The sequence below is a fragment of the Hipposideros armiger genome, unplaced genomic scaffold (assembly GCF_001890085.2).
Source record: "Hipposideros armiger isolate ML-2016 unplaced genomic scaffold, ASM189008v1 scaffold_603, whole genome shotgun sequence".
NCBI classification, from domain to species: domain Eukaryota; kingdom Metazoa; phylum Chordata; class Mammalia; order Chiroptera; family Hipposideridae; genus Hipposideros; species Hipposideros armiger.
Genome location: NW_017731953.1, coordinates 837,575 through 864,973, shown reverse-complemented (window position 1 = coordinate 864,973; position 27,399 = coordinate 837,575). Strand labels below are relative to the sequence as shown.

Here is a 27,399-nt window from a genome sequence, read left to right as displayed (position 1 = left end):
TTTTAGTTTAGGTTTCCATTTTTGGCAGGCATCCACAGAACTGCAGGAACAAGTTTTCACAGATAAACGTTTTGTGGAAGTTCCTATTTTTATGCTGAAAAATTGACTGTCGTGGCTCTTGCCACCCAGGGCTTTTAGTTAGTGAGCCCCGAGTGAGCAGCCTTGGGTTCTTAAGGTTAATTACAACATTTACAAATCCATCAGTGACTAAGCAAGAGCTGGCCTGATAGGGTTTATCTGTTTAAAAATTGCTGCCACTAGCCAGTCAGGAAGATACAAAACGCAAAAGAGGTTGTAGAGGTGACAAGGGTAATGGCAGTAATGTGTTGGTAGAGATGATGATATCAGAGGAAAAACAATAGGTGGAAGCTAATCAAACCAATTTGGCCATTTTAATGCACTCACATTGTATATCTTAAGTAACCAGTAAATCATGAAATCTGCCCCATTTCACTTAAAGCAATTATTGGCACTAAATTTTATTATGTAATTGTTATCGCTTATTTAGGGTATAGCATAATAGAATATATTGCATGAATTATTAAATGTCAAGATCAGGTTAAAATGGAATAAATCATTTCTAGGAGAGAGATGAGAAATAATACTCAGAAAAAATATCCAGTGCATTTTTATAAGTATGTATGAAAATTGCCTTTACCTACAGTGATGGTATTATATCTTCTGATGTGCTTTGTCTAGCAAACAGTTAATACAGCATAGATTTTGACCATTTAAAAATTATGCTTTATACTTTGCTTTAAAAATAGGGAAAACAATACATTGTAGCAATTATGTAGTTGGTCAGTTCTCATGATGTATTTCATTGTAATAATTTCAATAAAAATAAATTACCAAAAAATAATACGTGTGTCTTCGTTGTATAATAACAACTTAAAATATTAAATGTGCCTAATTTTGTTTACATGGTATTTGAAAAGTCTCTAAACATACCAAGTTAAAAAAGTTGTTTGATGTTTTGTCCTAAAATCGCTTCCCTTTAAAACAAACTTCTTAACAACATCTTCTTGCATCTTGCTTCAGTTTTCCCCAAAATTTCTACATAGTGAAACCCTTTACAGTGTAAGCGAATTATCAAAAGCATATTTCATGATTTGTCTGTCTCTTATCTTTCCTCTGTTTTTAGTGTACACTATTTTCTCGAAGGTGCACTCTGATCGGGATGTATACCCATCTGCTGGTGTCCTCTTTGTTCATGTTTTGGAAAGAGAATCTTTTAAGGGGGAATTTCCACCTTACCCCAAACCTGGTATGTTCTTGGTGGCCAAAAAAGGGAGTACTTTACTAATTTTTTTTTATTCCATGTGCATAATCTAGATGATATATGATAAAATATTGTTAACATGATTTGAAATGGTCTGGATGTGTGATAAATTGGTTGTTGTAGGATATTTCCCATTTTAAGACTAGAAATTTAATTATAGAAGGAAATTATTTATTTTTGAATTTTAAAGAAAGAATAGTTTTGGTTTCCTAGTCTTGAGTTTTCTGCTTCTGACAATGATCTACCTTTTATTTGCTTAGAAATAATTAAAGCTCTACAATTATGATTTTTTATATTAAGACTTAGAGTCTTACATAGTTCATTGATTTTTTTGAAAACTATACAAATGTTGTAGAAGAGAATGAAATATGGTATTAAGGAAGAGTCCTTGAAAAAGATTTTATAATGTGAGATAATTTTATATAACTTCATAATAATACCGTGAAGATTAATTTTTCCTTCAAAGTAATACCAATTATGAAGTCTTATTTAATTCACTATTGGTTTAAATTATGTTATGTTGGATTGTCACAAATGCCATCAAATTTATGAAGATATAGAAAGACTAGCAAGAGAAAAGAAATTATTATAACTCTTAAGTAAAAAAAAATTCTCTGAAAATTATAGCATTAGAATTAATACAGTTATTATTTTTGTAGATTATGTGATGAGTAGCATACCTGAAAACACTCATAAGATATAGTTAACAATGTTCTTACCAGCATTCAAGAAGAAAAGGTAGTCTTTTCATCAATTATTTTAAAAATCTTCCTTTATGGGGCATTCTGTGTTTGCAAAACTAGATAGCTAAACCTTTTGAGCAGCAGCTCCAATATTTGAGAAGAAAACAAGTAGTTAAGAGCATAGTTTCTGGAGCCAGCCAAAATGAAAATCTCTTTTCACCACTTAATATGACCATAGCGAAGTTACTTAACATGGAAAATTACATATTCCAGCAATAAAATTAGGGCTAATAATAGTATTACTTTTATAGGTATGGTTGAAAATCCAGTGAAATAATACCTGTAGATGCCAGACATAACAACAGAGCTGGGCAACGCTACTAAATGCACTTATTGCTACTGTTAATCATTAATAAGTGTTATTATTACAGTCCTTTTGGATTTGTAACATCTTTTTCAACTCATCCTCCGTTGTTTTAAAATGACATTGTTTTTATTTTGATAATACTTTGATAATTTTGAGATATCCCTTAAGATTAGTTTGATAGTTTCCTGAGTTTCATGATAGAAAGACCTCTCAGGAGAATGAAGATGTCAACATGATTAAGGGATTTTTCTGACAGTTGTCTCATTGGCGGATCTTCCCAATTCCTAGGTGACCAAATGAGGAAAAAAAAAAAAAAAAAGAAAAAATTTTCCCCAAAGTTGTATGAATCTGCTTTCTGTATTGCATCATGTTTCTAGACAAACTAAACAACCAAAAGGATTTTTTCCTCTACGTGAGGCCCAAATCTGAATTCCCACATGGACTTGTGGGGTTTTTGGTGTTTATTTACTTTGCTACAAATGTAAGAAAAAAAATTTTGGACAGAAATATTTGGGTTGAAACTACCAAAGCAAGATGTGTGAAAATAATTGACTTATATCTTAATTCTGTGTTTCTTATCTAGGCGAGATTAGTAATGATCCTATAACATTTAACACAAATTTAATGGGTTATCCAGACCGACCTGGATGGCTTCGCTATATCCAAAGGACACCTTACAGTGATGGAGTCCTGTATGGATCTCCAACAGCTGAAAGTGTGGGGAAACCAACAATCATTGAGGTAATTTACTTAGAATGAGCAAAATTATATTTTTGTGTTTTTGCAATTTGAGTTTCGAATGTTGAAATTAAAATGATATGGCAATGGTTTTCAGACATTTTATGCATGGAAACACACTAGATAACATTGGGAAGTATACCATTGTGTTCATCTACAGTTTTTAATTTCAGCTTTTATAAAAAAAGGGCAGTCTAAATTCGTGAAAAAAATAAAAGACATTTAAAAGAAATAGATTACTTTAATATGAATTCTGTTTAGGAAAAAAAATACAAACTTATTTGCTCCATATTTTAATTTCAAATTTCATGTTCATTGACATACAGTCATTAAGCAGATATTTTTATGAGCCCTACCAAGTACTCATCATTATAATAGTGCTGGTGATAGGAAGATGAATAAGTGGTGAGGCCTGTCATGTCTTATAGTTCAGAGGCTAAAGCACTGGAATGGAAACATACTTAGCCAACACTGATATAACTGTTATAATAGGAAGGTGTTGTTGGATGCAGAGTTCTATGAGAGAAAATAGGAATTCACTTCACAAAATAGATGGAAGGCTATCTTAGGCAGAAGAAACAGCACATCAGAATCGTGGAGGCATTAACAAAATCACATCCATCTAAATAAGGCACAATGGTATGTCTGAAAAGATGGACCATTGGGGGAAAAGATGTCTATTTATTGAATGGTACTCAGACAATTGGTTAGCTATAGGCAAATATGAAATTAGATTTTTACTTCACAGGAAATATAAAACTCAAGTCTAGATTGAGGATATAAAGGTGAAAAGCAAAATTTTAAGCTATTATATGAAAATGTAGAAGACTATCTTTCTGAGTTTGTTGGTAGGGAAGGATTTCCTAAATAATACCTAACTATTTTTAAATAATATCTAAGTATTGAGAAAAGATTCATAAATTTTTACTATATTAAACTTGTGAATGTCTGTTCATCAAAAGACACCATTAAAAAAAGACAACTCACAAACTGGAAGAAGATATTTTATATATATTTCAGACTAATGGGGAGTATCTAAAATATCATAAAGGACTACTAAATTCAATAAGAAAAAGACATGAACAGACATTTCACTAAAGAGGAGACATAAATGCCAATTAAGAAGTTTACTCTCATCAGTAATGAGGAATATTCAAATTAAGACAATAAAATTAATTTTGGGTGGATGTGGGAATTGGCATAACCACTTTGGAAAATAGTACTGTTTCACACAGCTGAGTATCACTGTACCCTGTAATCCAGCAACCTACTTCTAGGACATACTCAACAGAAACACTTGCAAATGTCCACCTGGAGGCGTGTATAATCATGCTCATTGAGCAATGTTTGTATGGCAAAACGCTGGAAACCCTCAAAGCAGTGGTAACTCAAAAGTCCATCAGCAAGAAAATGCATACAGAGTCCATCAGCAAAAGACTAGATAAATTGTGGAGTAGTCACTCAGTGAATGTTTATAGCAACAATGAACTTAAGCTTGCCCAGCCACATGGATAAATGTTTTAAACATAATGTTGAATAAAATTAAAGTCTCAGAAGACTATGTACAGTTTACCATTTTTATAGCTCAAAAACAAGCAAATTTAATTTTTGTCTATAGTATTTAATTAAAAATAATTAAAACATATTTTAAGCATACATGCATTGATAATAAAACTATATTTAAAATGAATGGGATGATAAATACAAAATTCAAAATGTCTATCTCTGGTTGGAGACAAGCAAGGGGCTAGGACAGAAAAGTACATGTGTTGAGCGAGGATTCACAGAGGTTCATTATGTTCTTAATGCCTTATAACTAAGATATAATGTTACAAATATGTATCAAATAATATACTAAAACTATAATGATGAAAATTTAGCACATCTTTCATCTAAGACAAGTAGTAAACAACTCATTTCTACATCCATATGTAGTAACATTTATAGTATTTTTAAATATCCTATTAATAGTCAAAAGAGTTTTGAGTATCTTAAACTAATATCTAATTATATAAATCCACTAATTTATTCAGTAGATATTTATTAAACACCTAACATAGATCAGCCACTCTTCTAGAAATAGGGGATCAAACACGCACCACACTCATACCTCTCTGCTATGAAGGGCTTCATTCACATCATCATGATCAGTAAAATTTGAGGATATATAGTATTTAAATATCTTATTAGAAATGATAAAAGGACTGCATTCTGTTATAGCTGTTAAAATTAAACATTAAATATAAATTCAGATAATAAAATTCTTCCTCCTGTCTTATGAAATGTTCTTTACTCACTTCGGTAGCCTGTGATTGAAAAAAAACAAAAATAAAACTTGTTAGAATTTATGAAATTCACAATAATGAAATTTGTGATTATTATGGGAAGGCTAGTCATAAAAGTATTGGCACTCATTTGAAAATGTCTAGTCTGTCTTTCTGAGCATTAGCTTTGATATATTGTAACAATAGAGAATTGATACTTTTTTCCATTGAGAATATGATTAAGTTTATTGCAGGGTAAACTTTTAAAATCATGAAGATTCCCAAATGAAATCTGTTTTTTGCATTTTTTCACTTGTTTCTTTGTGAACAATAGTTTCTAGTTTATTTTCATGACTAGTCTTAATTTTAGTGTTCATTGTGAACCTAATCAATCATATGTCCCAACAAATAGTAGCAAGGAAGTCATTAAATCTGACAGAAATTTTACAAATTGTAGAGAGAGAAGTTCTTTTAATATGGTAGAATAATACGCTTTTCAGAATATGTACTTTTAAATATTGTTAAAGGTTTGGAGTTATTCCAAAATGTTCATTTTTACTGTTTTTGCAAGTAATATTTCTGATGAGTGTAATTTATCTCATTTAAAGCTTATAGGTGATGCCATAAAAATCTTTGATATTCGTTTTTAAATGAGCAAGATATTCTTTTAGTCTGAGTGAGTTTTGTCCCACTCTTTTGTCTCAGTGTCAACTACAACTGCAGTCACTGCCAGAAGGCTAGTGCTGGGATGCTGAGACTGTACACATTTGTTTTATTTGAGGTACTGCAGACCTGCCTGAATGATTTCCTATCTGTTATAGAGTTAATTATTCCTTGATTTTTGAAGTAGAATCCTGTTGTTGGCCTTTGCTTTGTTTGTTGTTTGCAGTGGCTGTTTTTGAGTTGACTTTGATGTAAGTTCATTGGCTCTGCAAATGTTTACTAATATTTCACTCTACAAAGGGATTGATTTGTGTTTTTGAGCATGTGCCATAAACTTTATAGACCATGATCCTTACTGCTTTACTCCCATCGTAAGTGAGATATGATTTCCAAAGGGTTATTCATGACATTTTTCTGACTGTTGGAGTGCAGTTTAGTACTGAACGCAAACAGCACAGCAATGTGCTTGTTTTAAAAGGTACTTTCCAGTATAATCCTTAAGCTCCATCTAAAAATAAGAAAATATTGGGTTTTTAAAAAATCTTAGAACGGCACTGGTAAGTAATTCATAATGGTTACTCCATTTATTTACTAATGGTGCATCTGCATTGCGATTAGCACTTAACGGTCTTCTGTAAAAGGGTCTTTTTGATTTAAAATTTTTGTTTTAGCATGTTAAGTAGACCTGACTAATTATTTATTTTCCAATAATATTGCTAAAAGCTCTGAGTTCTTGTTGCCCAGAGAAGGAATATTTTGTAAGTATATAAACAAATAATGAAAATGGAAAGAACGACCTTGTTTTCATTTTGTTCTTAATGAATTTCATTTTCCGAATAACATTTCACTTCTTTAATATGGTTTTCTTTTTCTAATAGATAACTGCCTACAATAGGCGTACCTTTGAGACTGCAAGGCATAATTTGATAATTAATATAATGTCAGCAGAAGGTAGGTGTGAAAAAATATGTTGCTGATCATGTCCTTATTTACAAGAAGTATTTCATTATGTTTTATATCCATGTAAAATATAGTTAAGGATTTTGAAGTACTGGATACCTAATGTAACTAATGAAATAGTAAAACGTAGAAAAGAAAACTAAGCAGTATCTAATTTATTATAAAATATCATGATGTGTTATGGTGCTGAAAAGCTCAGGATAGAGAACCAACCAGGCCACTTTTTTTCTCCAGGCCTTGGTTTCATCATCTGTAAACTGGAACTAAGAATAGCAATTCTCTCCTAAGCCTGGGATGCAGATTTCATGAGTCAGGCTTGAAGTGTGTGTAACATGGGGCTGAGCACAGAGTGTATAATCAAATCAGCTAGCGTCATTATTTTACTTTAAAACTTATCATAGGTTGTAGTCCAATTGTATGTGAAGATAAAGAGTTATTGATGGACAGAAATAAACTAATTTGGGTCACAGTCTCCTTCCTAAACTTTGGGTTGTTGGAAAAGTCATGGTGTATTTTTTCTATGTTTCCTTGCAAAAATGCGTCATGACTTTTCCGACTACTCAGTAGCTAACCACACATCAGTAATTACTGGAGTCCATCAGCAATTTAGAGCTACATATGTTCAAATAGTAAGTGATTCCCAAGGATTTCGAAAGTTAGGGACACAAGAAATATTCCAAGAATTACGCTATCAAATATTTTGGCTGGGAAAAATACATGCCATTAAAAACTTTGTAGTTAAAATGTGTAAGGCATGCATAGTCCTCTCTACCAGATAGCATTTATGAGGATAACAGGAGAAGAATGAACATAGTATTTCACCCCCTGAAAACAGTAAAACAATTGTATACATTAGAGAGGGGAATTCTTCTGTATAGTAGTCTAATTAAAAACGAATGAAGGACCGGCTGAGTGGCTCAGTTGGTTAAGAGCTTGCTCAAGAGTTTGAGCTCTGAGTAACAGCAGTTCGATTCCCGGCCCGAGCTGAGCTGCCGCTGAGCTGCCAACAGGTGGCAGGATGGCTCAGCTAAAAAAAACAAAAACAAACAAAAAAATGAGCACACATAAAAAACATTTTATCAGAACCTGCTAATTTGGAATTCATGATAATTCAGTAAAGGCTGAATTAAAAATTGCCTTTACATTATACAAAATAAAGCAATTCTGTTGACTTGATAATGCAACACATAATTGGGGAGATTGCTTGATGATTTCGAACATCTTTACATGAGCTTTTATCCGGGTGTTTTTAGCAATATCTAATGATTGTGTTAGTTTAAAATTTAAAATGACCTTCATATATAAAAAGCAAGTCAAAGTGCCAGTTCTGTGGGCCTGGTTGGAAGCCTCCTTGTCCATTTCTCCACTTCCCAAAGGCTTTTGGTAGGTATTCATGTTTGGATGGGGGAGACTTGACTCCAATTGTAATTGTATGCTTACATCCTGTGTAAGCAGTCCCTGTAGAATTGGAATATCCTTAATGAGCAGAATAATTGCAAAGTTCCCTTTCTCCTAGGGAATTCACCAATATAGATATATAGTAGTTACACTGCAATGGGCTTAGACCACTAACCTCACCGTTATGCTCTCAGAGGGAGTCCCTACAAACTGAAAGACAGCCTGATCTTCAGTTTGAACCTTCTCCTTCTGAAGTCTGGTCTCAGCCCTGTGCATACGGAGTCCACAGGTATCTTAATAGCTGTTATTGACGTGTGGGATCCATGTTCAAGTAGATACTAGTGGAAGACCACTAGGATTGAAAGTTGGTTTTAGGGGCTATTTATCTGAATTGGGCTGTGAAAGTGTGTTGATGAGTGGGGAAGAGTAGATGCATTTTGGAAGTCTCCTCTTTTACTTCAGCCAGAGCTGTCCACTGCCTTTTTCAGAGGGCTCAGTGGCCCCAAGCTATGAAAACCAGTGAACCAAATGGCATGCATTTATCCTTTTTGGTCTAGATGGGATTTATATGGGCACTAGGATGTACATCTTTGACCAGGACCTACACACATGCCATTTCTCCCAGCTAAGGCTAGGAAAAGAAATAACAGGAGTTGAATACCAGTATAATCACGCTCAGTCTGACTCCTTGCCCAGCTGTCTCCTGCTTTGAGAGGCCTAATGGGAAATTAGTCCAGTAGACTCACACAGCCTGGAGCTCAAGGAGAGTACACAGAGTGATTCTCTAAATTGGGTTTAGTGCCTCAGAGGCCTGCCACCAATCTGTTGGCCTACTGTTCCCTTGGCCTCTGTGATGTCCAAATATAGCAGGCATGGGATTTCCCCAAAGTTAGAAAGCTCCTATGACTCATCTCTGGGAGTCCTGGCAGCCATGCCTGGCTGGTTAGACAGCAGGCAGCTGCAAGCCCAGAGCCTCTGAGGGGTGTGGCAGCAGCCAGTCTCGCGAAGGAGCTACGAAACTGGGTCGTATGGATTAGGAAAAGCCAAATAACAGTTCTCCAAAAAGAAGCTCTGATAATAGGAAACAAGTTTTGAACACTTCTGTAGAAAAGTGGGTGTAAAAACACAACGAAATGAATAGAGGATAGACTTCTAGCATACTCAAAAACTATTTGGCATTATTTATAAATATTACTTATTGCCAAGAAACTGTTCTCCATGATCTATTTCTGTGTGACTGTTTCTTGGTAAGGGTGACTATGTAGTATGATTAAACTACTGTTTATCTGTATAAAGCAGGAAGCTTGTCTACATAAAAGAGAATAAATATATCACATTTTAGAAGATTGCATATGTCCTATGCATCAAACAAATATCACAAAACCATGAAAAGAGCAAATGACAATGGAGGAGATGAGTAAAGAATCTTCCATGATGAGGGCCTTGAAAAGCTCAAAGATTTAGGCAGAGAAACCACACTCTAGAAAACTCTGTGAAAACTGTACAGCTGGACTTCCCTGACTTCACCTCTGGCATCAGATATCCTTTAGTATTAAAGAGGCTTCATAAGAAATGAGGTCATCAGGATTTCAGTTATATATTATACAGGTTTAATGTATTTAATTATTAAATAGTAGTGGAATACTTTATAGATACATATTTTAATACAATAAATGAGAGCGTACACATAGTATAATTACTACTGGGGACTTTAAATCTATGTAGAGTACAGAAACATTTTGTTTTCCTTTTAAGGGAAGAATTCTGATAATCAACCTATATATTGGGTTGTCACGAAAGTCATGATGCGTTTTTGCAACGAAAAACATAGAAGAAATACGTCATGACTTTTCCGACAACCCAATATTATTATAATAATTGCTAAAGTTTAGTATTTTATAAGTTCTTAGTGCTTAGTTCTATGCTGGACACTCCAACATTTTATATACAGCCTCCGTTAGCATAGCTGAAAATCATGTAAGTTCAAATGATGGTAAATTCCTGGGCCTCGCTAACGATCGCTTTCCCTTCCAGAAGTATGGAGAACAACACAAGTTCCTACTCACCCACTGGTTGTGAATGTTAAGTGTGATAATTCACCTCAATCCCTTAGCTTGGCCTGCCTCATAGTATTTTTTGGTTTAAAAGCAACTTTTATTATTAAAGGCATAGTATTAAAAAAAACAAAACAGAAAGCTATTCTTTATCTTAATCGAACAATTAGAATATGGGAATTGATGATTTGTAATTCAAGAGTAACATCTGAGAAACTGAAATAAATTCTATTTGTTTAGAGTTTCTTACATTGAGAGTCTGAATTGGACATTGGGTTGATTTAAAAATATTAATTTTGAAACCTTTGGAGGGAAATATTGATGAGACATTGGGGTGGGAACAAGCTAATTAAATCTGTAACAGTGTGAGATGGGTGACATGAGAAATTTAAAATATGTCTCTAGAATATTTAATTATAGAGTGATCAAAATAGTGAAATTGCTATAATTTCAGAATTCTCATTGAAAATATAATCAATCTTTATTTTAGTAAAAGGTAATGTTTTGCTAAAACATGCTCCCAAAAGGTCAGTAATACAGCCATGCTCTGCATAACAATATTTTGGACCCCGTGTGCAACGTGGTCCCATAGGATTATAATGGAGCTGAAAATTTTCTATAGCCGTCGTGACATCATAGTACAATGCTACACTATTTTTTAAAATAAATTGAGTGTAGCCTTAGTGTACAGCGTTTATAAAGTGTGCAGTAGTGGACAGTGGTTTCTGAGGCCTTCACATTCACTTCCCACTCACTCACTGACTCACCCAGTCCTGCAAGCTCTGTGCATGGTAAGTGCCCTGTACAGGTGGACCATTTTTTATCTTTTATACTGTATTTTATTGTATCTTTTCTATATTTAGATACACAAATACTTACCATTATTTACAATTGCCTACAGTACTCAGTACAGTAGCATGCTGTGCAGGCTTGTTGCCTAGGAGCAATAGGCTCTACCACGGAGCCTAGGTGTGTAGTAGGCTAGACCACCTAGGTTTGTGTAAGTGCACTCTGTGATGTTCACGCAATGACAGAATTGCTTAATGACACATTTCTTAGAAGAGATCCCTGTTGTTAAGTAACGCATGACTGTACTGCAAATTAAAATATAGATTTTAAATCACATATCAACAACCCACAAGAAAGCACAGATAATTTTGTCATGTCTTCTGTGTTTGTAAAGGAGGTGGCTCTGTGCCTCAACTTCCTCCTTAGTTCAAATGGAAATAGATCCAACCTAAGGGTGTAATGATTAAATGCGACAATGTATTTGAAAAAGATCTGTTAGTTTGAAAACTCTACAAATACAGAATATGATTCCTACCGTGTAGTGTTCTGGAAGCGCTGTTTTTGTCTGGGCGATGCAGGGGTAGGAAGCCAGCAGGTCACTGGCAAGTTGGGGCCTATTTGGCATTTTTTTTTCTTTTTTGGCCAAATCCTATAATTATAAATTGCCCTGCTGTGCCCTTGGGTTTGATTACTTGGTAGATAAAATTCTGTGTCAAATGTATGTCATGTTTTTAGCAACATCCTCTGTTACACAGAAAGCCTGAAAAGTCAGTATGAATATCCTTTTGCAAGGCTGGGATTATGACAGAAATCAACAAATCTAGAATTGTTCTTTTGTTTCCCTTTCAAAAGACTACTTTATTAAATATGTGCATACCCTTTTTCACCCAAATTAGACTTCCCATTACCATATCAAGCAGAATTCTTCATTAAAAATATGAATGTAGAAGAAATGTTGGCCAGCGAGGTTCTTGGAGACTTTCTGGGGGCCGTGAAAAATGTGTGGCAGCCAGAGCGTCTGAACGCCATAAACATCACATCGGCCCTGGATAGGGGCGGCAGGGTTCCGCTTCCCATTAATGACATGAAGGAGGGGTAAGCAGACCTTTATCGCCTTACTTTAAATATGGAGTTTTAAATATGGTGATCTTATCAGACTTCCTATAGATGGAAGATGGCCTGTTGCATTTTTCTTTTTAATAAGACATGGGTATTGTAAAGATATGAAAAAACTAGTAATTTTCCGTATTGACAAAGAGGTTATATGAATGGTTCTTTATATCTGATGTTCCCGGGCCTGTGAAATCTAATTGTAGATCAGGATCAGCAATCGTAAATTACAGCACTAAGTCTTTTGTACCTTCCGTGGAGAAGCTGATTATTTAGGGCCTGGAATTTCAAAGGAAATTGATGCCCCCGTTCTCAGCTGCAGGAGGACACGCAGACTGCTGTAACTTTATTCTAGGAAACTATTTCTTTGCCTTCAACATTCTTTCCACCATGTGTTGGTGACTGATGGATGACTGGAGTGGATTTGAAACCGATTCCTAAAGCCTGGCCTTGTCACTCACAAGCTGGGTGACACTGGGCAAAATGCTGCACTCCTCTGTGCCTCAACTTACTCTTTTGCTCCAATGAGGATTTTACTTTTCCCCAGGGTTGTTATAACGATTAATGCATTTGAAAGGGGTTTGTCTGTTCTCAAGCTTACAAATACAAAGTATGACTTACACCTTTGTAAAGGTTAAGACACACTCTTTATGCCTGGGTAAATTCTTAAGAGTCCAATGTCAATGTCAAACTAAACTATGATCTTCAATTTCTAATCTGTAGGTTGAGGCAGATCTTTTCTTATGTCTTTTTCCCCCCAATCCTATAAACGTATGAGATATGGAATGAATCACATTTTGTGCAGTGTGTCCCTTCTCAACTTCTCCTTTTTCTGTATTCTTGATAACATTTTTGTAGAGATGATATCTGGAATGAACTAAAGTGTCTGGCTTTAATAAGAATTAAATTTAAGGAAATAAGGGAAAAGACATGGACATAGAAACAGAAAAGAAATAGACATATCCAGGCAAAAGGGGGCTAAGGGATAAGCAGTGATCTGTAAAGTCTCACTTACAAATTTCAGAATTGAATTGTGCCTTGAGTGTTACAGGAATGATTCTGAAGTCAGTAAAGCAGACAAAGAATTGCTGTGAGTAAAATAGTTGCTTTATTTCTTGTCTATCTATTGGTTGGCTTTCTATATGAAAACATAATTCTAGGGCTTAAATTTTTACTTCAGAATTCCAACATGGTTCTCTGAGTAATTAAGGAGGAAGCATGGGAAGAGATGGCTAGAGGTATCTCCCCTGAAAACATTCTACGAATATGGAGTCTTTTCAACACTTTGTTAAAGTAACGTGTTCCATAATGATTGTTAAAACCATGAACAAAGATGTTGGAGGGAGCAACGTGAAAACCAGGCATTGGTACCGTTTTCCATAGTGGTGCTTTCTTCTGGGCTCACCCCTTCTCTCCTCAGTCGTGCAGGCCCCACCCACAGTGGCACTGTTAGAAACAACTAAACCAAACTGAACTAAATAACTCTCTAAACCAAACTCTGACCTTAAAACAGTGCATCCCAACTGTGTCCAGCGTAAGAATTGCCCATAGAGCTTTATTAAAAATATTAGATAGGTTCCTGGCCTCTGATTCTACCCCCAGCCCCAAGAGATTCTGAATCTTTGAGTCGAGGGCTGGGCCTGAGCATGTGACTCTAAATTAAGAACAGAATTTTTGTCCTTCAAGTACTTGTTAGAGAATTCAGTCATTAACTGACTGACCCCCAACACCTGCTGGAGGGCGGCATGTGCTATCAGATATTTGAGAGAGGCAGTCTCATGGCATTTATTTGGACCCTGTGGTCTCACATCCCTTCCCAACTTGAAATGCTTCCCATGAGTTTTAATTTAATGTTAAGCCATAACCTGTGCAAAGTATTCCTATGATAAGTCTATCAAAATAGCATTTCTATAAATTGTACCCAATGCCAACTCTGTTACTCCAATATCCCTATACAAGCCCAGCCCCAATGAAATAAGGTCCTCCTGGAGTATAATTCCAGAAGGAAAATTTGGCCCTGAGAATGATTTTTTTGCATATTTTTCTTTAGTTGTTATATAATGTCATGGTAGCAAAAAAAAATTTTTTTCAACCCTATTGGCTTAAATTTAGAAATAAATCCAGTGATTAACTCATGTCTTGAGCCTTCCTTTCTTTTTAATGGTGTGTATCGTAATTCATAATTCACTTAATAAACTTTTTGCCTCTGTGCTCTCTTTTGAAAATAACATGGGCTGCAAATCCCTTTTAAAAATGAAATCTTGAAATGACCAAGTGGTAGACGATCAGAGACAGCAAAAAACATTGCATCCCTTTCTTTTCTAAAATTTTACTTAAATATATGGTCATAACACTTCAGAAATATTCATTAAGCACCTAACAAATGTGTTCTGCTTTATATTTTGTATAAGTCTCAGTCTCTGATTTAATGAAAAAATCTCCATGAAGTTATTTCCCATTCCTCATGGCAGCCACAGTCTACCAACTGCATTCTCCCATCTTTGCTCTATGCAGTCCAGCAAAGAGCACATGACTAAGGGCAGCTCTCAGACCCTCAGAGTAAACCTACTGCCTTTCCGCAGCCCAAAGTGCCATTAAATGTTAATGGTCAAGGACCCACTCCGGATCCCAGTTCCTCCTTCTTCTTGATGTATATCTTTTTCATCTCTGCAGAACTCACTGACAGCTTTCAAACTTCTAAATCTAACCAAACAACAATTATAGAGATTTATTTCGAAGTGAGTAAACTCCTGGAAAGGAAGGCTGAGCCTCCTGGAAAGATTCCCTTTCGCTTGCCAAACCCATAACCCCAGGGCAACTGTGATCTCTGTGAGTCTGGTCTCAGTGCTGCTTTTGCTCCTGACCGGGAGCCAGAGGCTAAGGGCTCACGGATGCATTTCGCCTGGGATAAAGCTGGTGGACAGAGGTGCAGGTTCATATTTCATTGTAGGCATGGCATAGCTGCCAACCCGGCGTGAGTGATGTGGTGTAAATGGTGGCTATGAAGGGAATGATGGGGTGTGAGGATTAAAGAATATACTCACTTTTCATAAGAGATTGTCAAACCTACCACGATTTCCTCTGGTTCCCAAAGCATGTGGATCTAGCCTCAGTCAGCAATGGAGAATTGTAGTTTATTCTGTAGACAATCTCACAAAGTGCTCCCTCCAATTAACTGTCTGCTTTTGGCCCACAAAGGCCTCAGTGAGAAGTTACACTTGAGAAAGAGAATGGAAGTCAGTGGCTGCCAAATGCTGCTGTGGTACAAGGTCACGATCCTGGGTTGGCCCATAGTCTCTGCTGAATTTGTCCCTATGCTTGATGATTTACAAGATTGTCCTTTATTCTTAATTAATGTGCCTCCTATATTTTTGGTGCATGTATCCTTTCTTTTTTGGAATGATGGTGACATGACAGGAATTTTTGAAAAAAACTTTTTAATAAATATTGGAGACCCACGTAAGTCCATTTTTGTAAGTATGCAAATAAATGAAATCCATGCAACTAGATGACGAGTATCTGTTCTTCTAAGTTCTATGCATATATTCATCTTTTTCTTTCACAGTTTAGCATTTATTAGTATTTTTATGGGAGAATAGTGTATTAGCCTCTGGGGTACAGCGATTTTAGAAATAGAATCTATGCTCACTGTTTGTTAGGGACCAGGCATGTAAGCAGATTATTTAAAACAACAACAACAAAACAAAACCCAGTGTGGTATATGGTATCATCCCCATGTCAGGTCCTTACCCGGAAACGGTTCATAGAGGAGGTGAAGCCGGATCTGAGTTTAAAATATGAATACAAATTCCCATGCTCAGAAAATGAGTAAGGGGGATTCTAGGCAGTGGGAACAGGTTGAACAAAAGCCTTTATGTAGGAGAAAGCCTGGTAAATTTGGAAACCTGCTTTGTGTGGGAAAATGGGGGAAACAGGGATCCAGAAGTGATTGTTACCAAGGAGACAAAGCCCAGACCACGTAAGGCCTCGTGCACCAGGAAAAAGTGTTTGGATTTTATCCTGAAGGGACCTTTGCAGAAAATGGCTTATATTAAAGTTTTCATTTTAGCAGGTGGGCCTGCTAAGCTCACTACGTGAAAGAATAGGCAAACCCAAATGCCTCCTTTCTGTAAGCAGGAAACCACCTCCAAAACCAGAATGGTCCAAGCCTGTGGGCCTTGTTCTTCTGATAATTCATTTTTTCTCCAACAGGCAGACGAAGCAACCAGCAAGATTAGATAGCGTCCACAAGTGTCCTTTTATTCTTTATTTTATTTTTATTCTGTATTAGATTTTTTATTTAGTTTTACTTATTCTTTAATTTTCATCTTATTTTTTGATTGATTGATTGAATGTATGCGCAGAACAAAGAAGAGGGATGGGGAATAGAGGCAGGTATCATGGTAAATTTTCTTTGAAGAGCTCGAGTTCTCAAGTAACATGTGGAAAACTTCTCTATATTGTGTGTTATCTCCTATACATACAAAGTAAAGAATAAAGTGCATTAATTACTTGGACAATTAGGTTAAAAGTAACAATCATTAGATCCATTTATCCGACTGTTGTTGAAAAAGGCAGAAGTTTGACTTAAATTTTTTACCCCTTTCTTGGTTCTTCACAGTGTATGTGTAAAAACCTCAGTAAATGTGTTCTACTTCAAGGGCAATTGAGCTGTTCAAATTGAAAGAAAAAAGCCTTCATAAAAAGCAAGTTCTATCTAGTATATACCAGTTCCTAAGATTCTGAGGCACCATGTTTTAACATTGCTTGAGGGCCTTAGTTCTTGATAATATGCTGCCATCTCATCTCTTTACACATATTTGAAAGTTTGAACATATATGGCTAAGTTCATAGAGGCAAAGGTCATCCTCATTTCATTCATAAAAAATATTAATTTCTGCATATCAAAAAGCTAGCTTAAAGGAAAACAGATTATAAAAAATGTAATTTTAGCATATATAGCACAGTTATTGTTACGAGGTTGGACAATTAAGTTCGCGGACTTGTTGCACCGATGTCACTAATCTTTTTTAGATATCAGAGGGGTTATTCATTATGAATTTGTACCAAATGGACAAACAGTTAACCAAGTTTACTATTGGGAAGTGCTGAAAAGGCTGAGTGAAAAAGTTAAACGACCTGAACTTTTCGCCAACAATTCATGGCTCTTGCATCACGACAATGCACCACCTCACACGGCACAGTCTGTGAGGGAGTTCTTAGCCAGTAAACAAATAATTGTATTGGAACACCCTCCCTACTCACCTGATCTGGCTCCCAGTCACTTCTTTCTTTACCCAAAGATAAAGGAAATATTGAAAGGAAGACATTTTGATGACATTGAGGACATCAAGGGTAATATGACGACAGTTTTGATGGCCATTCCAGAAAAAGAGTTCCAAAATTGCTTTGAAGGGTGGACTAGGTGCTGGTATCAGTGCATAGCTTCCCAAGGGAAGTACTTTGAAGGTGACCATAGTGATATTCAGCAATGAGGTATGGGCACTTTTTCTAGGCTGAGTTCGCGAACTTAATTGTCTGACCTCATATGCATGGCCTCATACAAAATTATTTTTTAGAAAACCAACATGTTGGTTCTGTATATTGGTTCTGTAAAAGAACAATAAATACACATTTTTTTTTACCCACAAGGCAAATCCAATATCTAATTCTCTTGAGCATTACATATGTAGTCAGCTTGCATTTTATTTATTAACTTATCTTCCTGGTTTTATGGAAATATCATTGACATAAAATATTGTATAAGTTTAAGGTATATAACATAATAATTGCAATATGTATATAGTGCAAAATGATCACCACAATAAGTTTAGTTAACATCCATTTCCTCACATAGTTACACATTATGCTCTTGTGATGAGAACTTTTAAGACCTACTCTCTTAGCAGTTTTCAGATACACAGTTGCTTGTGTTTTTAAACTGGTGTAATGCTTTATATTTATTTATTTAGTCTGAAAATAGCCTCTGTGAGGACAGTAAAAAAGACTGGGTTAAAGGAGAACCATTAAGGGTCTGTTGCTTCACTCCCTGGGAAAAGTGATGGTGACTAGAACTAGGGTTGTAGCAGTGGGATGGAACCAAGTGGACAGGTGTGTATGAAAGTTCTTTCAGGGTAAATGTCAGAGACTGATGATGAATTGACTGTGGGAAGAAGAACAGGCGTCAAAGACGATGGTGCTTGAGCATCTGGCCATGCCAATCACCGAGCGAGAAGAAGATAGAAGGAGGAACAGGTGGAGGTGGGGTGGGGTGATGATGAGCTCAGTTCGGAACATATTAAGTTTGTGAAGCTTATGGATCATCCAAGTAGAGATGAAAGTCATTTGGCAGTATGTGTCAACTGTCATAAAAATGTTTCCACTTCTAGACATCTCTTCTAAGATAGTAACATTAAAGAATATGCAGAGATAGTCTTTGTGATATTATTTATAACATCAAAAAATTGGAAGCAACTTACATGTCCAACTCTGAAATAATTGCTGAATAAATCATATGCGCTTAAAAAATTATATTGCCATAAAACTATAATTGCAAAGACTTACAATATGGAAAATGCTTATAATGCATTAAGTGAAAAGCAGGATACAAAATTGTATTTTAGAGATAATTGCAATTAGGTTAAAATATATGCATTTGAAAAATGTTCTGCAAGGTACATTGGAAAATGAAAATAGTTATCTTGGTAACTTTAATTCTGCTTTTATGTCCCAATTTCACGTAATGTTTTATAATTTGAAAAAAAAAAAACCTTCAAAGCACTCAAAACTTATGCTTATGCCCATTTTTATCTTGAACTGAATTAATTTAAAATCTTACTAATTATAAATGCAAATCAATATCATGTTAAAGCAAGAGTACTGTTAGCAGTTGTAAGAAATATTCATTTTATTTCTGCATTTACAAGTATATTTCACAATTATCAAGGAAAAATAGGGTCTTTGCTAGGCAGTTAATAAGGGTATAGAAATTGGCTTTATGTGAAGCTTAAAAGTAACAACTTGTTTTAAATGGAATATATGTATATTCACTGATCATCTAAATACTTTACCAATGGTTTTTTATATCTAATTTTGTTCTGAATTTTTAATTTGATCTTTAATTTTAGTCCATTATATACTATTTGTCTCTCGAGGGCACCATAGTTTTGTTTGTTTTTTTAAATGTTCCTTCAAATGAATTTGAAGTCCAAATATAAATTTCATATAAAGAGCAACCAAATGAATTTGTGTAATTGTACTCTGGGGCACAGTTGTCAACTCAGGGTATGACTTCATACTTACATTGACATAGCTTTGAATTTTTGTGCTGCACTTTTATTATATATCATTTTAAAAAATAACAGCTTTATTACGCTATAATTCACATACTGTACCATTCACCTATTTAAAGTATATAACTCAGTGGATTGTAGTTTATTCACAAAGTTGTGCAATCATGACCACCATCAATTGTAGAACATTTCATCATCCCATCAGTCCCCTCCTGTATCCATTAGCCGTCACTTACCACCACCACCCTCTCCAGCCCCAGGCAACCACTATTTACTTGGTGTCTCTATAAATTTGCCTAATCTGGACATTCCATATGATTGGAATCAATACAATGTGTGGTTCATCCATGATGTGTCATGTGTTATCAGCACTTTATTCCTTTTTATGGCTAAGTCTATTGTATGGCTATTTTATCCTTTTATCCATTCAGTTGATGAGCTTTTGGATTGTTTTCATTTTTTGACTATTAGATAGAAACAATGTTGGCATAAACATTCATGTTTTTGTATGGACATAGATTTTCACTTTTCTTAGGATATATACTAAAGGAGTAGACTTGCTGGGTCATATGGAAACTCTGTATTTAACCTTTTAAGGCATTGTCAGACTGTTTTCCAAACCAGTTTACACTCTTTTACATTCCCACCAGCAGAGTAGGAGAGTTCCAATTTCTTCAAATCCTCTACAGGACTTCCTTTTATCTTTTTTTGTTGTTGTTGTTGTTTTGTTTTTCTTTAAAATTATAATTGGTGTGAAGTGGTATCTCACTGCAGTTTTGATTTCTATTTTGCTGGTGGCTGATGATATTGAGTATTTTTTCATGCACTTATTGGTCATTTGTGTATCTTCCTTGGAGAAATGTCTATTCATATCCTCTGCCATTTTAAGTTGGAATATTTGCCTTTCTATTATTGAGTTGCAAGTGTCCTTTATATATTTTTATTGTAGATACAAGTCCCTTATTAAATATATGATTTGCAAATATTTTCTCCCACTCCATGGATTTCCTTTTCATTTTCTTGATTGTGTCCTTTGAAGCACAAAGATTTAATTTTGAGAAAGTCCAGTTTATATATATATTTTTTCAGTTATTGCTAGAACTGTTGGTGTCATATCTAAGAAACCATTGCCTAATCCAAGGTCATGAAAATTTATGCCTGTGTTCTTCTCAGATTTTAATAGATTTGGCTCTTATATTTAAGTATTTGATCAGTTTTGAGTTACTGTTTTATATGGTGTGAGGTAGGGTTAGAACTTTATACTTTGTCTGTAAATATCTGTTTATCCTGGCACCATTTGCTGTAAAGACTGTTCTTTCCCCCATTGATTTGTCTTGGCACTTGTGACAAGAATCAATTTACTAAATGTAAGAGTTTATTTCTGGGCTCTTAATTCTATTCCTTCATGTCTATCCTTATGCTAGTACCACATTGTCTTCATTACTATTGCTTTGTAGTAAGTTTTGAAATTGGTAATTGTGAGTCTTCCAACATTTTCTTTTTCAAGGTTTTATGCTATTTTGGGTCCCTTGAATTTCCATACAAATTTTAAGATCACTTTGTGTCAATTTTTGAAAGGAAGACAGCTGAACTTTAATGGGTTTATTTTATTTTATAAGTAGCTATACCATTGTCATTAGGAAAAGAAGTAATATTAAATTTAGAGAAATTTCCTGGTTTTCTCTTTTCTTTTGAAACGCTTTTTCTATCTTCTCAAGCTGCTCCAAAATTGTTTAAATACTATTACCATTATCTTCTATTTTATTATGAAACTCTATTGGCCAATTAGGTAGAGTTATTCCCCCCAATTGCTAAGATACATCCCGAGAAAATAAATTTTGTTTGCCTAGTTGTGTTTACCAAACACAACCCTTTTCTTATAGTAACTTCTTAGATAAATGATTTAGAGACCTTGTAATGAGAGATCTAACAATAAGGGTCTGTAGTAGAAAACTGACAAACAGAACTCTTAGTAAAATAGTTAAGTTTACCTATAAAGCTTTATACCTCCAGGGGTGTAATTTCACAATCTTATTAAAATGAATTCAAATGAAGATTTATCGCAAATAATTATTATATTAGTAGTAATATAATAATTACAACATTATTAATAATTATGTATTTTAGTGAAATAGTGTTATTTTTAAGCAATTTACTTTAAAAATAATTTTTAAATGCAAGTAATCTACCAGATATAGTAATCAGAATAGGATACATGATTGTTTTGAGTTAAAGTAAGTGGGATGAAAAAAAATTTTAGAAATTAACAGAATTGAGAGAGTGCTTTGTGCACCAAAGCACTCAGTAAATATTGGTTGAAAAAGGAAACAGTGAAAGGAAGCCCCTACATGAATCACTGCCTTTAAAAGCCCACGCCCCTACCTTAGGGATGATTCTAGATAATCCCTCAATTCAAAAGGATAAATCCTGCTTTCAGGGTAGATTGTTTTTCAGTGTTTTCAATTTTCTTAAAGGATAACCTGAGAGTTTCACATTTTTGCAGCGTTTATGTCATGGTTGGTGCAGATGTCCCATTTTCATCTTGTTTACGAGAAGTTGAAAATCCACAGAATCAATTGAGATGCAGTCAAGAAATGGAGCCTGTAATAACATGTGATAAAAAGTTCCGTACTCAATTTTACATTGACTGGTGCAAAATTTCACTGGTGAGTCTTAATTATATTTTGTTTTTGCAAATGCAATTAGAAGTGATGTGACTGGAGCTAGCATTTGGCTGAAATCTGAATTGCTTTTAGGAACAAATCCTGGGTTTACTTTAGTCATTGAAATTGACTTTCCTTGACTTGAAGGGCTTGGCAAGCTCATTGACAGCACGTCCATTTAGGAAAGAGTATCTCCACTTTTGTTCTCAGTCTACCCTTGATTAGTTGCTGGGCTGGATTAGCTTGGCAGGTGGTCCAAGTGTTCACCCTGGACACCCAGGTGGCAGCTGAACCAGGATAGATTATGGAGTCAGTTAGACATGTGTAGAAAGTCCAATATACTGCCACTACCCCACTTTGGAAGGAGAGACCAGAGTACAGTAATAGATCTGAAAGTAAAGCAATATTGTGCAATGACTCAGTGTCCTAGAAACTCAAATTGTAAGGAAAGTTCAAGGCCTAAGATACAACTCCAAGTGGGGAAATCCAGAATCTTACCCACAGCCCCATAAATACTGAACATTTCTTTCTAAGCCACTTTTTCATTAGCATGCTCAAAGACTTAGGAAGATGGGTCAGGTTTTATACATATACATATACATATATATATATATGTGTATGTATATATATATATACATACATATATATATATATATATATATATATATATATATATAATGTTTTATGTAAAACTTATATTGTTTGATCCTGCTTTCTGGAAGAGGGGCAAGTTGTTTTACTACTTTAGTGACCTTTAGATTTAACTTCTGTCAACTCTTGATGATCGGTGGTGACTGAAATCGATCTAAGTTTAAAGTTGAGATTTGAACAAAGGTATTGACACATAAACAAACTGTCACTTCATGGCTTAGAGAACCAACTGCAGGCAGGTTTCCTGGATCCAGTATGGGAGAACATCGTACTCACGTTGAAGCACTTAGCACCTGTGGTCTTTGGCCCTGGACTCCTCTGTTCATGTCACTTAGGAAAATAGTGTTCTTTCTTTGCCTTCTTAAATCAAGTAAAATTATTAAGATGGCATGGTTTAGGTATTATAGATAAATGTTGAATTTACAAATCTCAGTGTTTCAGTCATGGTGCTAATCATACAAGGTACAAAAAGCTGGGTGCCTGTCTCATAATTTACATAGATGCCTCTAACCAGAGTTAGTAGATGGTGGGCCCTAACGGTGCCATTTTACCTGTGCTGTGCTGTAAAATGCTTATGTTTAAGAGTATTATCTGATTTCTAAGTGTTTAAAAATGACTTAGGCTTTGAAGATTTTAGTTTCTGTGGTAAGACTTTATAAATAGAAAGATTGGGAATTTTCATTTTTTATCTCACACATATTTATGTATATGTTACATCTTACGACAGAAGATTTCAGGAGACTTATGTGAAGGAATCAGTGAATAAACATAATAAATAAAATATAAAAGAAACAGAAAATCAGGACCTAAATTTTACAGAAAAAGCCTAAGATCAAGTCCTGACAACAAGATTTCTAATGTCCATGATTAGAAGAAGAAATTGATCGGTTATTTAATTCTCATTCTTAAAGGAGGCAGAGTATCAATTCCTTGGCAGGAAATAAAGTTTTTAGTAGTGCTGTATTGTTAACAAAATTCTTCAAGTGGAGTTTTTTGGGAGAGGGTACTGAGAAATGCCACAAATAATCCTCCCCAACTTTTTTTTCGGGGAGGAGCAAATGCAGTAACAAAGTTCACATGGCTGTTTTTGTAGTTCTTCAATAAAACCCTTAGCATAATGAAATGCAACACAGTGAAAGAAATTCAATTAATTTGGAGGTAAATTAATGTAGCACAAATGTGCGTTTTTTAATCCTGGGATAGAATTTCATAAAACTATAGCATTGGATGGGTTACATGTTCCTTACTTAGACTAGCTTTTCTAAAAACTATTTCTGTCAACTGGATGGCAGAAAGATCAAGGTTGTAATCATTGAAAAATTCTCTCATTTATTTTTCTTTTGCTAACCTTGGAAACCATACTCATGTACCTGATTATCAGTCAGTTTATGGTTTGTTAACATCTACACTAGAGGTTTGTCACTAGGAAATAAGAAATTTACATAGTAGTGTGAAAGATTTCTTTGGAGAAAGCAAAGTGGAAGAGAACAACTCACACACACACACACACACACACATTTATTATGTATATATACATGTGTGTATGTATATATTTTGTGAGAAGAGCATAGAAAGTAGGCCAACATAAAGCCTTCAATTTATTACTTTTATTCATTACTTCTTCCTAGCTTCTATAAATAATTGCAAGTTCAAGGTGATAAAGTAATTGGAAAAAATTTATTTATAGAAATTTGTCAAAGAATGTTTTCCTATGTCTAGCTCTTAAAATCTCATAATGTTTGCAGCTATTAATTTGATGTGTAATTGTCTTCTTTTGTATCAGGTTGATAAAACAAAGCAAGTGTCCACCTATCAGGAAGTGATTCGTGGAGAGGGGATTTTACCTGATGGTGGAGAGTACAAACCCCCTTCCGATTCTTTGAAAAGCAGAGACTATTACACGGATTTCCTAATTACACTGGCTGTGCCCTCGGCAGTAGCATTGGTCCTTTTTCTAATACTTGCTTATATCATGTGCTGCCGACGGGAAGGCGTGTGAGTACTTTAAAACACTAATAAAAAGTTACAGAGCCTATTAAGATAACAAAATATAAGATTCCATTAAAAGCCAAGTTTCATTTAGTTCATAAAACACTTTATAAATGAATTGAAATTGTGTTCAAGTCAAACTACTGTACTTTATTCTTTCAAAATGAATTAAAATAGTTTTGAGTCTAACAAATCAAGTTAGGGGATATAATTACATTGTTCAAAAATTATTAAGGCTAGATGTAAATTCATGCTGGCAAAAACAGTTCCAGCAATAATTGAGGCTAGGTATTTTGGTTATACGAAGCCACCTGGTGTAAGCAGAGACTTCGGAATCTATTGACATGGTAATTGCACTTTAATTAAATAAAATTGTCAGTTTAATCAGAAGTGATGGCCAGAATCCTCTTCAAATTGTTCTGCTGTCAAACAGGGTGACACAACATAAATGTTTAAAAAAAAAATATATATATGTATAAACTTAGGAGTCAAGTAATGAAAATAAGGGTATAACTTGAGTAATGAGTCTTCATTAATAGTTAGTACTTTCAGGACATCTGTGTCAACTAAAACAATCTCCCAAGGTTATCTGGAAGACAGGGTAACAAAACCAAGGATAAAAAAATAAAGCAGCAAGTAACAAATTCTTTCATTTTTACATGTAGCCTGATTTCATTATGTCATAGAATTTATTTCCAAGAGCTTGATTCTTAATCTCCATTTTTTTTTCATTTTTCTGTATGTTTCTCATCAATATTCCATTTTTGTATGTGTACTCATCCAAGTAATCTCATAAACCTGGTGGCAAATGCTGCCTGGTGGCATTTAAAAGTAACAATGTCAGCATTTTCACATCATGCAAGATCCCATGAGCATATAGTCTTAATGTTTCAAATATCAATGCTATTATTTAATTCATAAATTTTGTTTTGTTTCTAGGGAAAAGAGAAACATGCAAACACCAGAGTAAGTGTCTTCTTTCCTGTTATTTTCTTTATCATTTTTTTTCACTTCTCAGTTGCTCATCATGCTTCATACATGTGTGTCATGCTTTTTTTTCATTCATCATCTTTCATAGTTTATTTCATAAATGTGAAAGCTGCTTTCTAAATAGAGATATTTAGGAGGGGTAGGAACTAAAAATAAAAAGGGTTTGAAAACTAAAATTATACAGATAAAAACTAAACCTAAAATATTTCAGATTCAGAATATTAACTTGCCATTTATATTATGTGATTTCCCAATCTGCATTTCTATAAACCAGAGAACAGATGAAAAGACCTTTCATACACGTTTTCCTGAATCTACAGTAATAACCTACCATAAAATGAAACTTCTGTGAGTATTTATAAATGCCCCATCAGAAGCAACAATATAAAAGCTCTGGTAGTTTAATCTTAATCATAGAAATTAAATAGAATGCTAGTTTGTTACTTAGGGCTGTAATATTAACACAATGCTTTGTAGCTTAGTTTAATGAGAGACACATTTATTTAAAATTGGTTTATAATTTTCAGTTTTGCTATGTTAAAAGTATATGAAATGTATCTTTTTTGTGAGATAACTTGTAGAATGTCAAAAGGGCAAAAATATCTTCTTCTTTTAAAAATTAAAAAACTTTTCAAAATTTTTTTCAAATTGACGACTTATTGGGGCTAATATGTGATTTTAAATACATGTTGTTTTATTTCTTTCTGACCTAGCATCCAACTGGTCCATCATAGTGCTATTCAGAAATCTACCAAAGAACTTCGTGACATGTCCAAGAATAGAGAGATAGCATGGCCCTTGTCAACGCTTCCTGTGTTTCACCCTGTAACTGGGGAACTCATACCTCCTCTCAACGCAGACAATTATGAGAGCACTAATATGCCATTGATGCAAACACAGCAGTAAGTATCTACTGGAAACATTTATTTGCATGGATATATCTACTGAATGTCCAGAAAGACCAGAGCTTTTCATTATTGTTGCTTTCATGTGTTTATAAGTGGAAGAGAAAATACCAAAAGGACATTGCTAGTGTAGATCCCAATCCCACTCTACTGACCCAAATAAATAGAATTGCTTTCAGGAAATGCTTTTTTTTCCCCTCCCTTTACTAATCCAAACAAGATGGCATTTACCTTAATGTTTAAGAAATTGATACACTAACAAACTAACATATGTTTGCTCAGGGATGAGTTAATTGTGAAAAGAGAAGCACATTCTAAACCATGACAACTTGATTATTTTCAGAGCTATTATTTGCATTATTTGGTTATGCTAACCTATTTTTTTTATGTTATTACTACAGACCTATTACATTTTTTGCCTCAGGCTAAAGATTTTTAGCATTTTTTGTTGTTGTTGTTTGTTTGTGATCTGCTTGTATGTCAAAATGAGTCATTCCAGTTTGGCTATAAAAACAGTTTATTAGTGCAAACCTTCTCTTTGTGCTAGAACTGTGGTCAGAAAGCCTAGCGCAGCGGTTCTCAACCTTCCTAATGCCGTGAC

At 34.6% G+C, this 27,399-nt stretch overlaps 1 protein-coding gene across 5 annotated transcripts in view; it reads left to right on the top strand.

Moving 5' to 3' along the window:
* The window catches only part of SGCE (sarcoglycan epsilon), a 76,358-nt gene that overhangs the window by 26,122 nt on the left and 22,837 nt on the right, over positions 1 to 27,399 (top strand). For 3 of the 5 annotated variants that reach the window (XM_019624730.1, XM_019624732.1, XM_019624733.1), the window contains 8 exons: positions 1,145 to 1,267; positions 2,916 to 3,073; positions 6,876 to 6,948; positions 12,095 to 12,293; positions 22,104 to 22,266; positions 24,698 to 24,909; positions 25,843 to 25,869; positions 26,607 to 26,795. In XM_019624730.1, coding sequence (XP_019480275.1) covers positions 1,145 to 1,267; positions 2,916 to 3,073; positions 6,876 to 6,948; positions 12,095 to 12,293; positions 22,104 to 22,266; positions 24,698 to 24,909; positions 25,843 to 25,869; positions 26,607 to 26,795 — 1,144 coding nt within the window. The remainder of the gene's footprint in view (positions 1 to 1,144; positions 1,268 to 2,915; positions 3,074 to 6,875; positions 6,949 to 12,094; positions 12,294 to 22,103; positions 22,267 to 24,697; positions 24,910 to 25,842; positions 25,870 to 26,606; positions 26,796 to 27,399) is intronic. The other 2 variants (XM_019624734.1, XM_019624731.1) reach the window with 1 other exon arrangement.